Below are 14,744 nucleotides of genomic sequence, written 5' to 3'. Positions count from 1 at the left end.
ATGCAAGAGTTCCTATGCTGAACCTGGATGCACCAGTAAAGTGCTTGCCTAGCAGACACAGAGCCCTGGGTTCACAGCCCAGCAATATGTAAACGGTGCATGGTGCCATACATCTATAAGCTTAGTAATTGGGCTAAGAAGGCAGAGAATCAGAAGTTCAAAGTCATCTTCAGCTACATAGTGAGTTCAAGGTCAACCTGAGCTCTAGCAGTCAGTCAGTCTCTCTCTTTCCATCTCCTTCTCTCCTTTCTTCCTCACTCTCTCTTACACACACACACACACACACACACACACACACACACCACACACACATGGTGGGAGGAGAGAGACAGAGAGAGTTCATGTTTTAAAGATCACATCTATGTTAGTAAAAGCATACTTAATAGCTTAGAAACCACTGCCCTGGGCACAGGGCAAGCTGCACCCTTCATATTGGTTTGGAAACAGGCAGGTGACATCTTAAGGCTTGGAGCACACAATCTCTATAGTCCTGAGTTTATCAATTTCTTTCTAAGAGGTGACACCGAAAAGACTTGTGGTGATTTGGAAATTCAGTCTTTTTATCTCAAGAACTACTCTGAGCTGCAAGCCCCTGTTAGAAGTCTTCCCCGTGATGTTTCCTTGCCTTCCTGCTCTTGGTGGTAGAGAGAGTGAGTTAGGGGAGCATTATGTAGTTAAGTTTGTGGCCCTCAGTTGGCTGAGCAGAGATACTGTGCATGATACTGAATAATGGATTCTCAGCTTTACTCTTCTTTTCTTATCTATGAAGGCAGATGTGTGGCTATTCCTGGAGACACATACATAAATGCCTATTTATCTTACAAGCGTAAAACAGAGAAAAGATTCAATCCAGGTCAAACTCGCTAAACAATTTTTTATGGAACTTACTTATAACTACACATGTGAGTCCAAGGGAGAGACACTATCAAGAAGTCCCATCCCACCTTGGGTGACAGTTCATGAGAACTATGTCCCCACTGTATTGTCGTGCTTCTTTCATTGCTTGGGCTTTAGAGCAAGATATTCTATAGGTCACTGGAACAGCAGCTGGATAAGTCATACCTGGAGGAAATTTAAGAATACAGTTTAATAAAAAGAGAAGTGCTCTGGGCAAGAGTGGGATGTGCTGCTAAGTATCTAAATGAGATCATTCTTTAGCTCCAGGATTTACCTGATGGGATTATAGTTGATAAGATAAAGCAAGAATTGTAAGAGATGTTAGTGTATTTAGACTGTAAATAAAAGTTTATAATCTTGTAATCTTGTAAGAGTTTATAATCTTGACGTTTTCTCAAAGTATATAGGATAGGGGTGAAGGCCATACTTGACTTTTTTATTGGCTTGGGCCTTAAGCATGCTTCATTGCTATTTTATTAGCCTTATTAGAAAATATTCTTATATAAAGTCCATAGTATCTAACTGTCAGCCCCTTCATATTGAATATTATCAACTGTGTCGAAATTCTTGATTCTTAGCTGCTGAAAAGCTTTATGTAGACTTTAGTCTTGGGAGCTCCTTTTTCCCACACTCCATAACTCCCAGCCTTTCTGCCCTGTCTAAAAACAGTTATAACTTCCATTCTGAGACTTGGCCTCACCTCTTGCATAGCCTCTCATTCATCCTTTTTTCTTTCCCTATAACATTTGTTTCTTTTTCCCCTCTTCTTTGTCCCTTTCCTTTTTCAGTTTTGTTTCCAAACATTCCTGAACCAGTGTTAGGGCCAGATAAATGCAAAGCCACCAAGATCTTCAACATAGGGCTGTGTGCAAGTTGGGGAGCCACCCTCACCCTGGATATTTGCAATGCACACATACATATATTTTTACCATTTCAAAGCTTAAATACTTTTTTTTGCAAGAAGGTCACAGCACTTGTTTATATTCACAGTTAGAAGAAGTCCTAAGATAGAGGCATTTCAAAAATGTGGTTATTTTAGTAAATAAAGCTTTTTGGGTTCAAGAATACTTTTTATCATATCATAAATTTAATATTAACATCTTATAGTAGTCTGGGTTCATTAAACATATGTTTGGGCGTAATACCTTTTATATCCTCCAAATATTGTATCCACACTGCCAGAGACCACTAAGACCTAGAGAAAACACCAGTATGGCTTTTCCCCACTTCATTTCCTTGTCAGTAATTTTTATCACACCCATGTATGTGTGTGTGTGTGTGTATGTATGTATGTATTGTGTATTTGTGGAGGCCAGAGTATAACGTGTAGTAGTCTGTACTCTCTTTCCACCATGTGGGTTCTGGGGATTGAACTTGGATCATCACGCTTGGTGGCAATTGCCTTTCACACACTAACCCATCTACTTGGCTCCTAGTATTTTAAATGTTGAAACCTTCTGCCTATCAGTATGCCTGTTCTTCACCTGTAGAAATGCTATGGAGCCTGGACATTCAGACCCTAGATGGACTGCTCATTTTCCTAGACAGCAGGAAACAGCCCCAATGAAGGCTGCCAAATGTCTATGCTGGAGAGTGGCTAGCAGTTGGCTCCATATTCCTCTAAGTACACATTCATCTTATAGAGAAACATTTCCACCCCATCTCTCACCACTGGGCTTTTAAACAGCTACATCCTTAGACAAACACAAAGATGGTTAATCTTCCATGAAAATAAGGCTTTATCTATTTTCTACTTCATCAATGTGGCCTTTAAGTGAAAGAATTATCTTCCTATAATGTCTGCCTCTGCAGGCCTATGAAAAATTAAAAAGCTGTTACACTACATTACACTACACTACACACACACACACACACACACACACACACACACACACATAGAAACACACACGATTCCCATGCACACGCCCACTGAGATTGTGACTGGCTGGAGCTTAGAATGGCTCAGAGTTTGCAGTAATTAAATGGAATTTATTCTGTCTTGCAATTACCAACATTTCAGTTTTGGTATTTGTTCGGATGACTTAAAGGCTCATGGTCATTGATGCTCATGCCTTTGAAAGAGCATTCAAATAAACTTCTAAGCCCTTTCCAGTTATTGATCTCTACTCCATTCATTAGACACCACAAAGAACACAGAGCCAGTTTGCTACAGTAGTTAGCATCTACCTTGTCATGTGACAACTGCAATTATCTTTTTTGGCGATGAATGTGATCTTTGCAGTGATTACCTTTAAAAAATTTTTCTTAGCCAATTAAATAAAATTCAGTGACATTTCAAAGACTGTTAATCACAACCAAATGCTCTAAATGTCAGGATGCATTGAAAGTTTCACTGCTAACTGATGAATCGGGGAGCTAATTGTAGTTCATCATCAGGCCCTTGTCATTGTTATTATTATGGAAAACACTTTCATCACTCTCCCTATTGAATGAAAAAAGATCTAGACAAATATGAAGAGAAGAGATATTACTCATCAAAGCATTTGAATTTAATTGCATTCCTCAAAATCCTCTAACTCCACATTGCTTCAGAGGATATGGAAGGGACCCTGCCTGAGAGAAAAGGACTGTCTTTGCAAAAAATAGCTCTGGGGGACCCTGGCTTTCAAGACACAGTACTCAGATACCTTTATTTTCCTCCTCCTCTTTCCCTTTGTTGAGAATGTTTCTTCTAGGATTGTTTTGCATGAGTTTCTGGAATAGCCTGAATCCTTGCTCTCTGAAGTCTCTGTGACTTGAAACAGGAATGGCTTTTATCTGGAGGCTTACTGTGGGTTTTTCAAAGACTGGGAAGACTGGGTGGAATGTAGCCTCCCTACCCATCTTCCCAACAACCCCTCTGGAAGGCGAGGCTTAAAGACTGTTTTCTTACTGAAGTAAAGAGAGAAAAAAAAAAAAGAGACTATGTTCAAAGAATGTCAATGGTGCCTCCGTGGGGAGAACAAAGTCATTTATGTACTCACAGTTTGGGTGGTTGAAAAGAGCCTTGTTGGTTGACCAATGGTGACACCTGATGGCAGATAATGACATCATAGCGGGACTGTATGTAGTCATCAGGAGTCATGTCTTGGATCAGAATGCCAGAGACACTGAAGGATGTGCTCACTCTTTTGCCTGCTTTTTCAGGAACCATCTTGGTCTCTTTTGTGGACAGTAGTCTTGGTGATCTCAGGACCTTCTATTTGGCACTGCTTCTTACAGATCCATACCACTTTTCTACATAACTACATCAAAAGTCACACCTCCAACACAGAGACAATCGGAGGATATTTTCAGGCCGTAACAGTCACTTTCTGTCAGGAACTCCTCTATCATTACTGAAAAGCTACAGAGTGTAGACTGTGCCAAATATAGAGGCTATGGCTACTTTGCATGTGTTCAGACAACAGCTGTCAGACTGTCGGTCCTCATTTCTCCTTGGGCTACTTAGCTGACCTCTCTAGCCTCAGTCTTCCTGCCTGTAAAAGGAGGATAACCATAGTTTCAACCTCTAAGGCTAGTAAGGGTTCAGTAGGCTCATGATTCTACTCTGGTACACAATGAACATTTAACCTCTGTTATAACCACTATGTAAAGATGTTATTCCAGTGTTACAAATGAAGAAATGTAAGAGAACATCTCAGGAATATATCTTGTTCTAAAATAGAATTGAGAACTTTCTACTGTATCATGATTCTCCATATATGGGTGTTTGGCTTGCTCTGTCCTAATAAGGCCTCAGAGTATTTCCATCCATCCACCCATATGCACATACACTCACACACACACACACACACACACACACACACACACACACACACAGAGTTGTAGGTGTGTGAGAGAGAAAGAGTTATTTATGATAAACATATCAGGCTTGTAAATAAAAAGACTAGACATTAGTATCTTCAATTTGAATATCTTATTTGGTCCCTGGACCACCATGAACCAAACCAGCAAGGATAAGAGTATCTTTTTTTCTCTTGCAGTGTTGTGGCCAAGACATTTAAGAAAAATTCTTTGCTGAGGTACCCTTCCTCTTCTAGAAAAGGATTAGGAAAGTGCTTTTCCACTGAGCCACAATTCAACCTCCATCTCTTCCCACCCCACCCCCACCCCCAGGACAGATTTTGTTGTTGTATAGACAGAATCTTTTCTTTTCCTTTTTTTTTTTTTAATCAATTCAATTTACATCTCTATCATAGACCTAGGCCTTGCCCTCCTCTTAGGCCTTGCCCTCCTCTTAGGACCCTCCCTCCTCTTAGGACCCTCCCTCCTCTCTTCCCAGCCCCATCATCCCTCCCTCATCCCCTCTCTCCTATTGCTCAGAGTAGGGCAGCACTCCTACCCACACACCCTAGCTCCTCTAGTCATATGAGGACTGAGTTGTTCTTCCTCCTCTGCAGCCTGGCAGGGCAGTCCTATCAGAGGGAAGTGAGCAAAAAGTAGGCAACATAGTCTCTGTCAGAAATATGCCCAGCTCCCCTAACTAGTGAGCCTCCATCAAGCTTTATCTGCTCATCAGTTACTTATATGTAGAGGACCTAGGTCCAGACCATGTGTTGTCCTTGGTTGATACTTCAGATTCCATAGGCCCCTATGGGGCCTGGCTGATTGGCTCTGCTGATCCTCTTGTGGAACTTTTGTCACCTGTAGGTCCATTTATCCCTCCTCTTACCCTTTTCCAGTAGATTCCTTATGCTTTGCCCAATGTTTGACTGTGAGTCTCAGCATCTTTTTCAAACCGTTGCTGGGTAGAGCCTCTAAGAGGACAGCTCTGGTAGGCTGTCTGGAAGCATATCAGAGTGTCCTTAAGTGATAAGGGTTGGCTTTCTTCAATAGGGTGGGTCTTAGGGTTGGACTTGGCATTAGTTGGACGTTCCCTCAATCTCTGCTCTATCTGTTCTATCTTTGTCCCTGCAGGGCATGTAGGTAGGGCAAATTTTGGATTGAAGTTTTTTTGTGGGTGAGTTGGTAATCCCCTGCTTCTACCAGGAGTTTTGTCTAGATAAAGGGTATTTTCTTCATTCTCCATGGACCCTACTACTGGGTGTCTTAGCTAAAATCCCCCTCAAATTCTCCCAGAGACCTATTCTGACTTAGGTCTACAGCTTGTTTCAGAGATGCCGCCTACCATTTCTCTTTTACCTGCAGGCCTTCTGCCCTCCCATCCTTACTCCCTCCCCCATCTGATCTCCACCATTATTTCTCCCTGTGCTCCCTCTTCTACCTTGTTCCCGTTCTTCAACCACTACCTCTGTCTATTCTATTTCCCCTTATGAGTGAGATTTACACATCCTACCTTGGGTCCTCTTTGTTACTTATCTTTTTGAGATCTGTGTATTATAGTATGTCTATCCTGTAATACATGACAAAAATCCACTTATAGGTGAGTACATACCATGTAGGTCTTTCTGGGAGTGGTCTATCTCACTCAGGATGATCTTTTCTAGTTCTGTCCATTTGCCTGCAAATTTCATGATTTCCTTCTTTTTAATGTCTGAGTAGTATTTCATTGTGTAAATATACCACAATTTCTGTATCCATTCCTCCATTGAGGGACATCTGGGTTGTTTCCAGGTTTTGGCTATTATGAATAAAGCTGCTATGAATATGGTTGAGCAAATGTCCTTGCTGTATAGTGGACCATCTTTTGGGTGTATGCCCGTGACTGGTATAGCTGGGTCTTGAGGTATGGCTATTTCCAATTTTCTGAGAAAGCACCAGATTGATTTCCAAAGTGGTTGTACAAGTTTGCATTCCCACTAGCAATGGAGGAGGGTTCCTCTTTCTCCACATCCTCTCCAGCATGTGTTGTCACTTGAGTGTTTGATCTTAACCATTCTGACAGGTATAAGATGGAATCTCACAGTTCTTTTGATTTGCATTTTCCTGATGACTAAGGACACTGAACATTTCTTTAAGTGCTTCTTCATTAGTCGAGATTCCTATATTGAGAATTCTCTGTTTAGCTCTGTATCTCATTTTTTAAATTGGATTATTTCCTTTCTTGGTGTTTAATTTTTTGAGTTCTTTATATATGCGGGATATTAGCCCTTTGTTGAATGTAGGATTGATGAAGATCTTTTTCCAATCTGTAGACTGCTGTTTTATTCTATTGATAGTATCCTTTGCTTTTCAGTTTCAAGAGGTCCCATTTATTAATTGTAGATCTTAGAGACTGAGCTGTTGGTGTTCTTTTTAGAAAATTGTCTCCTGTGCCAATGAGTTCAAGGCTCTTACCCACTTCTAGCAGATTTAGTGTATCTGGTTTTATGTTGAAGTTTTTGATCCACTTGAACTTGAGTTTGGTGTAAGATGATAAATATGGATCTATTTGCATTTTTCTATATGTAGACATCCAGTTAGGCCAGCATCATTTGTTGAAGATGCTGTCTTTTTTATATTGTATGGTTTTGGCTCCTTTGTCAAAACTCAGGTGTGTATAGGTGCATGAGTTTATTTCTGGGTTTTTATTCAATTTCTTTGATCAACCAGTCTATTTCTATGCCAGCACCATGCAGTTTTTATTACTTTTGCTCTGTCATATAGCTTGAGGTAAAGGTATGGAGATACCTCCAGAAGTTCTATTATTGTATAGGATTGTTTTAGCTATTCTGGGTTTTTTTGTTTTTCAATGTGAAATTTAGAATTGTTCTTTCAAGGTCTTTGAAAATTTTTGTTGGTATTTTGATGGGGTTTCATTAGATTGAATCTGTAGATTGCTTCTGGTAAGATGGCCATTTACCATTTTTTATTTTTACTATAGCCATTTTAATCCTACCAATCCATGAGCTTAGTAGACCTTTCCATCTTCTTGTATCGTCTTCAATTTTTTTCTTCAGAGGCTTGAAGTTCTTGTCATACATGTCTTTGACTTCCTTGGTTAAAGTTACACCAAGATACTTTAAATTATATGTGGCTATTATGAAGGGTGTGGTTTCTCTAATTTCTTTCTCAAACTGTTTGTCATTTTTATACAGGATGGCTACTGATTTTTTTAATTAATCTGGTTTCCAGCTACTTTGCTGGAGGAGTTTATCAGCCACAGGAGTTTGTTGGTGGAATTCTTGGGATTGCTTATGTATACTATCATATCATCTACGAAAAGTGATACTTTAACTTCTTGGTTTCCCAATTTGTATGCCTTTAATCTCCCTTAGTTGTCTTGCTGTTCTAGCTATAACTTCTAGTACTATATTGAAGAGATATGGAGAGAGTGGGCATCCTTGTCTTGTCCCTGATTTTAGTGTGATTGCTTTGAGTTTTTCTCCATTTAATTTGATGTTGGCTATTGGCTTGATATAGCCTTTATTATGTTTAGCTATGGGCTTTGCATCCCTAATCCCTCCAAGACTTTTATCATGAAGGGATGTTAGATTTTGGTCAAAGTATTTTTCTGCATCTCATTAGATGATCATGTGATTTTTTTCTTTGAGTTTGTTTATATTGTGGATTACATTGATGGGTTTTCATATGTTGAACCATCCCTGTACCCCCGAGATGAAGCCTACTTGATTATGATGGATGATGTGTTTGATGTGTTCCTGAATTTGGTTTCCAAGTATCTTTTTTTTTTATTTTATTTTTTTCTTATCAGTTACATTTTATTAACTCTGTATCCCAGCTGTATCCTGCTCCCTCATTCCCTCCCAATCTTCCCCTCCCTCCCTCATCTCCCCCGTGCCCCTTGCCAAGTCCACTGATGGGGGGGGACCTCCTCCCCATTCATCTGATCCTGTTTTATCAGGTATCTTCAGGACTGGCTATAAAATCCTCCTCTGTGGCCTAACAGGACTGCTTCTCCTTTGGGGGGTGGGGAGGTCAAAGAGCCAGCCATTGAGTTCCTGTTAGAAATAGTCCTTGTTCCCCTCACTATGGGAAACCAATTGGTTACTGAGCTACCACGGGCTACATCTGAGCAGAGGTTCTAGGTTATATCCATACATGGTCCTTGGTTGAATGTCAGTCTCAGAAAAGACCCTGTGCCCAGATATATTTGGTCCTTGTGGAGCTCCTATCCTTTCCCCATCATACTAACTCCCCTTCTTTCATATGACTCCCTGTACTCTGCCAAAGGTTTGGTTATGAGTCTTTGTATCTGCTTTGAAAACACTGCTAGTTAAGAGTCTTTCAGATGCCTTCAGTAGACTCCTGTCATACGTTCAATGCACATCCCATCTGTCTTTCTAAATGAGGATTGATCATCTTACCCCATGTCCACTCTCTTGATTATCTTTTTTAGGTGCATAGATTTCATTATGTTTATCATATCTTATAGGTCTATATAAGTGAGTATATACTGTGCTTGTCTTTCTCCTTCTGGGATAGTTCACTCAGAATGATCTTTTCTAGATCCCACCATTTACCTCCAAATTTCATGATTTCCTCCTTTTTGATTGCTGAGTAGTATTCCATTGTGTAAAAATAGCACAATTTCTGTATCCATTCCTCTGATGATGGACATCTGGGTTGTTTCCAGGTTCTGGCTATTACAAATAAAGCTGCTATAAACATGGTTGAGCAAGTATCCCTTTTGTATACTTGAGCAAAGTTTGGGTATATACCTAGCAGTGGTATAACTGGGTTGAGGAAGCACTATTCCTAATTGTCTGAGAAAGTGCCAGATAGATTTCCAAAGTGGTTGTACCAGTTTACATTCCCACCAGCAGTGGAGGAGGTTTCCCCTTTCTCCACAACCTCTCCAGCACATGTTGTCACTTGAGTTTTTCATCTTGGCCATTCTGATGGGTGTGAGGTGAAATCTCAGAGTCGTTTTGATTTGCATTTCCCTAATGGCTAATGAGGTTGAGCATTTCTTTAAGTGTTTCTCTGCCATTCGATATTCCTCTGTCAAGAATTCTCTGTTTAGCTCTGTTCCCCATTTTTTAATTGGATTACTTGGTTTGCTGCTTTTCAGCTTCTTTAGTTCTTTGTATATACTGGATATTAGTCCTCTGTCAGATAAAGGGTTAGTGAAGATTCTTTCCCAATCTGTAGGCAGTCATTTTGTTTTGGTGACGGTGTCCTTTGCTTTATAGAAGCTTTTCAGTTTCATGAGGTCCCATTTATTGATTGTTGCTCTTAGAGCCTGTGCTGTTGGTGTTCTGTTCAGGAAGTTGTCTCCTGTGCCAAGGAGTTCTAGGCTGTTCCCCACTTTTTCTTCTAACAGATTTAGAGTATCTGGTTTTATGTTGAGGTCTTTGATCCACTTGGACTTTAGTTTTGTGCAGGGTGATAAATATAGATCTATTTTCATTTTTCTGCATGTAGACATCCAGTTGGACCAGCACCATTTGTTGAAGATGCTGTCTTTTTTCCATTGAATGGTTTTGGCTTCTTTGTCAAAAATCGAGTATTCATAGGTGTGTGGGTTTATTTCTGGGTCTTCTATGCGGTTCCATTGATCCTCCTTTCTGTTTTTATGCCAATACCATGTAGTTTTTATTATTATTTCTCTGTAGTACAGCTTGAGATCAGGGATGGAGATACCTCCAGATGATCTGTTGTTGTATAGGATTGTTTTGGAGATTCTGGGTTTTTTGTTTCTCCATATGAAGCTGAGAATCTTTCTTTCAAGGTCTGTAAAGAATTGAGTTGGTATTTTGATGAGAATTGCATTGAATCTGTAGATTGCTTTTGGCAGGATGGCCATTTTCACAATGTTAATCCTACCAATTCATGAAGACGGGAGATCTTTCCATCTTCTGATGTCTTCTTCAATTTATTTCTTGAGAGACTTGAAGTTTTTCTCAAACAGGTCTTTCATTTGCTTGGTTAGTGTCACCCCAAGGTACTTTATGTTATTAGTGGTTATTGTGAAAGGTGTTGTTTCCCTAATTTCTTTCTCGGCCCTTTTGTCTTTGGTATACAGGAGGGCTTCTGATTTTTTTTGAGTTGATTTTGTATCCTGCTACTTTGCTGAAGGTGTTTATCAGCTAGTTTCCAAGTATCTTATTGATTATTTTTGCATCAGTGTTCATGAGGGAGACTGGTCTAAAATTTTCTTTCTTTGTTGAATCTTTGTGTGGTTTAGGTATCAGGGTGACTTTGGCTTCATAGAATGAGTTTGGTGATGTTCCTTCTTTTTTTATTTTGTGGAATAGTTTGTTTTGTGAAATATTAGTGTTAGCTCTTCTTTGAAAACACCTGGCCATGAGCTCTTTTTTGGGTAGGAGACTTTTGATGACTGCTTCTATTTCCTGAGGGGTTATAAGGGCTGTTTAAACTGTCCATGCCCTTGATTTAACTTTTGTAGTGAAATCTATCGAGAAAATCATCCATTTCCTTTAGATTTTCCAATTTTGTGCAATACAGACTTTTGAAATAAGACCTAATGATTCTTCGAATTTCCTCATTATCTGCTGTTATGTGTTATGTTCCCCTTTTCATTTTTGATTTTGTTAATTTAGGCACTATCTTTCTGTCTTTTAGTTAGTTTGGCTAGGGGTTTGTCTATCTTGTTTATTTTCTCAAAGAACCAACTCTTGGTTTCATTGATTCTTTGTATTGTTCTCTTTGTTTCTAATTTATTGATTGCAGCCCTAAATTTGATTAATTCCTGCCATCTACTCCTCTTGGGTGTTTTTGCTTCCTTTTTTTTTTTTTTTTTTTTATACTGCTTTCAGGTAACATGTTAAGTTGCTAGTATGGGATCTATTTATTTATGAAGCTACTTAGTGCTATGAACTTTCCTCTTAGCACTACTTTCATGGTCTCCCATAAGTTGGGTAAGTTGTGCCCTCATTTTCATTAAATTCTAGGAAATCTTTATTTGTTTCTTAATTTCTTCCCTCACTCAGTGATTACTGAGCATGGAGTTGTTCAGTTTCCATGAGTGTATAGGCTTTTTGTTGTTTTTATTGTTGAGGTCTAGCTGATTTGATAAAGAACAATGGGTTAATTCAATTTTCATATTTCAGTTGAGGTTTGCTTTGTGACTGGCTATATGGTCAGTTTTGGAGAAGATTCCATATGGTGCTGAGGAAAAAGTATATTCTTTTGTGTTTGGGAGAAAAGTTCTGTAGACATCTATTAAGTCCATTTGATTCATGACCTCTCTTAGCTTCATTGTTTTTCAATTTAGTTTCTGTCTGGATCATCTGTCTGTTGATGAGAGTGGGGTGTTGAAGTTTTCCCCTATTAATGTGTTGGGATTGATGTGTAATTTAAGAATCTTAAAAAAAAAATCACACTTAGTGAAGTCTTCTCTGACAATAGTTTGTAAAATTTGTCATTTTCCCTCTTTCCTTCCTCTTTCTAGAATCATCATCATCAGGCACATAGTTTTGTCTTTCTATGTATTTTCAAAGAGAATGCAAAATTAGGGGAAGAAAGTGATCTAGGCATGTTTCAACCCCAGCAACACTAATGCACGTTAGCAAATAAATGAAAGTGGATTATAGTTAAGGGGGTATTGGCTACCGAAGGTTGAAGATATGTTTGATATGTCTGTGTCTCAGCACTGTTTCATAAGTGTGGGGTGTTTAAGGACTTGGCACTGCTTTGACTTGCATCATTAATAACACTTATTACAGATATTTTTTTCATCTCCCCTTCAGAGGAAGGATATACTACTCTGGTAATTATGTCAGCTCACTGCAGCTATTACTCAGAAAGGCTGGGAGATTTGTATGTGGTACTAAGCCCGAACCCAAGGCCTCACACATATAAGGCAAGAAATGATCTGGGACTGAGCTACATCTCAGGCATCCCACTCCCATTATTTGATTTTTCTTTTGTTTTCTTTGTTTATTTCTTTGTTTTGAGAACAGATACTCAACCTGAAATCTGGTTTGCCTGGATACATAAACCAGGATAACCTTGAACTTGCATCCCTTCTCCTGTTCTTTTGTGTCCTGAGTGCTGGTGTTTCAGGCATATGCCTTCTCCTAGGCCTTTAGAACATGTAAAGCTGAAGTTACAATCAGCAAGTACAATCTGGGATTTTATGCATGGCACATATACTAACATACTAATACAAAGCTTTTTTTTTTTTTTTTTTTTTGCTAAAACATGTTTTTTAAGTTCATTGCTTGAAAAGAACACTTAACCTTGGAATGCTGCTTATCATTTCTCTAACTTCATTCTTGGCTTAAGCCTGTTCTTATTTTTAACATATGAAACAGTCTGTACCTACTCATCTCCCTCAGATCAGCCTCATTCAAATTTTGAAAGAAATGCTGCCCTTCAAAATGTACTCTAAAAGTTTCTTGGCCAGCTCCTCAATAGCTTGTTTTTCAGTAATGATGGCGGTGCTTTGAGGCAGAGAACTCAGGGTAGTCTGCAGGCCTGTGTTTTAAAGTCTTCCCCTCCCTTGCCCTGGTCTACAGTTAGTTGCAGATTCTTATTCTCATAGCACAAATGTGACGGATGAGGAAAGCTTCTCCTGTGGGTTGTATTCGTGGCATGCAATGAGCTCTTGGATTTCAAGACATTTCCTAAGCCCGGGACCATATGCCCTGGAGATCTGGTGGATACACAGACTCTCCGACATGTGCTTTATTTTAAACATTTCTTTCCACAGTTCAACCACACTGGACAAGGAAGCATCTGCAGCCAGGCTATCATGCTCATAACTGATGGGGCAGTGGACACCTACGATACCATCTTTGCAAAGTACAATTGGCCAGACCGAAAGGTGAGCTGATACTGACACCGTCTGTGTTGTGGTGTCCATAGTCAGTTTTTATTGCAGCCTCCAGATCATCCGCAGATAAGTGTCTCATGTCAACTTAATCTCATAATAATCTATGGTTTCTCAGCCTGCGTTTGTGGGTTAACCAAAATAAAATACCATGGCTTCTGTAGTTTTTGAAATGAAATGACTTTTGGAGAAAAGGAAGGAGCCTGTGAAAATAGGTTTAATGTGTTGTGTAAAAAGATTTGTTGTGAAGTACCTCCTCTTCACAACGAATTCTCTTTATTTTGTTTTCCTTGAAGCCCCAGCAACCTGGTAGGCCCTGAATCTGTAAAATGTCAAGTCCACTGCAATGGCCTTGAAACCATCTTCTCAGTTATGCTTGCTTCTGTAGGACTTCCCTTGATTCCCTCTACCTAGAATTGTCTCTCTCTGTTCCTAGGCACAGTTCCCTGCACTTGTCAAAGCTTGTTTGTTCTCTGTTGTAATTATTTCTTGGTTTCCAAGTAGACTCAATAAGTTGTTGTTGTTGTTATTATTATTATTATTATTATTATTATTATTATTTACCATTTGAGCCCATATATTAGGGCATCCATAACTGATATTAATATTTTTGAGGAACCTAATGCTAAGGTTCCTGAAAGCTGATAGCCAGTGTGGGTTCCCTGAGAAAAGGTTTAAAATTGTGGATATTTGGACCCTATCCCATACCCAAATATCTGGGAATGTGTCTTTATAACCTATGTTTTAAAACTAGTTCCACTAATGGGCACATATCAATGAGTTGGCAGTTGGGACTCACTGTGTCACTTACCTGGTAGGATTTTAGCAGGGACAAAGTCAGACAGAACAGGTGCCATTTGGTATCTTTTTGTTTCCTGTGTTATCTTGACTGTTTGTACAGGATCATGAGATAGTCCAGGTCATATCCATCTTCCTTTCTCTGTTTTGTATGTTTAGTTTATAGGACATGAACTAATTAAGCATATTTATGAGTCAGCCATACCTTCTGCCATATCCAGGGAGCATGTGCATTGTGGGCCTATGGCAGGAGGAGTTGTTTCATCTCGTGGTGGTTGTTCTTGACCTATGCAGGTCTCTGATATATGTGAGAACTTACCTTGCCAATAACTCTTGTGATTTAAGCTGCATGTGTTCTGTCCAGCATAGTCCTCAAAGGGATTACCTGTTGCCAACCTTGGAGGAT

The 14,744-nt window shown here is 39.4% G+C and overlaps 1 protein-coding gene across 3 annotated transcripts in view; it reads left to right on the top strand.

Moving 5' to 3' along the window:
* The window catches only part of Cacna2d3 (calcium voltage-gated channel auxiliary subunit alpha2delta 3), an 818,761-nt gene that overhangs the window by 422,154 nt on the left and 381,863 nt on the right, over nucleotides 1-14,744 (top strand). For all 3 annotated transcript variants that reach the window (XM_055612383.1, XM_055612382.1, XM_055612381.1), the window contains exon 11: nucleotides 13,421-13,534. In XM_055612383.1, the coding sequence (XP_055468358.1) occupies nucleotides 13,421-13,534 (114 nt within the window). The remainder of the gene's footprint in view (nucleotides 1-13,420; nucleotides 13,535-14,744) is intronic.

The sequence above is a fragment of the Psammomys obesus genome, unplaced genomic scaffold (assembly GCF_907164565.1).
Source record: "Psammomys obesus unplaced genomic scaffold, mPsaObe1.curated_primary_1811, whole genome shotgun sequence".
NCBI classification, from domain to species: Eukaryota; Metazoa; Chordata; class Mammalia; order Rodentia; family Muridae; genus Psammomys; species Psammomys obesus.
The sequence above is the reverse complement of the archived record's forward strand: the minus strand, read 5'-3'. Positions and strand labels throughout refer to the sequence as shown.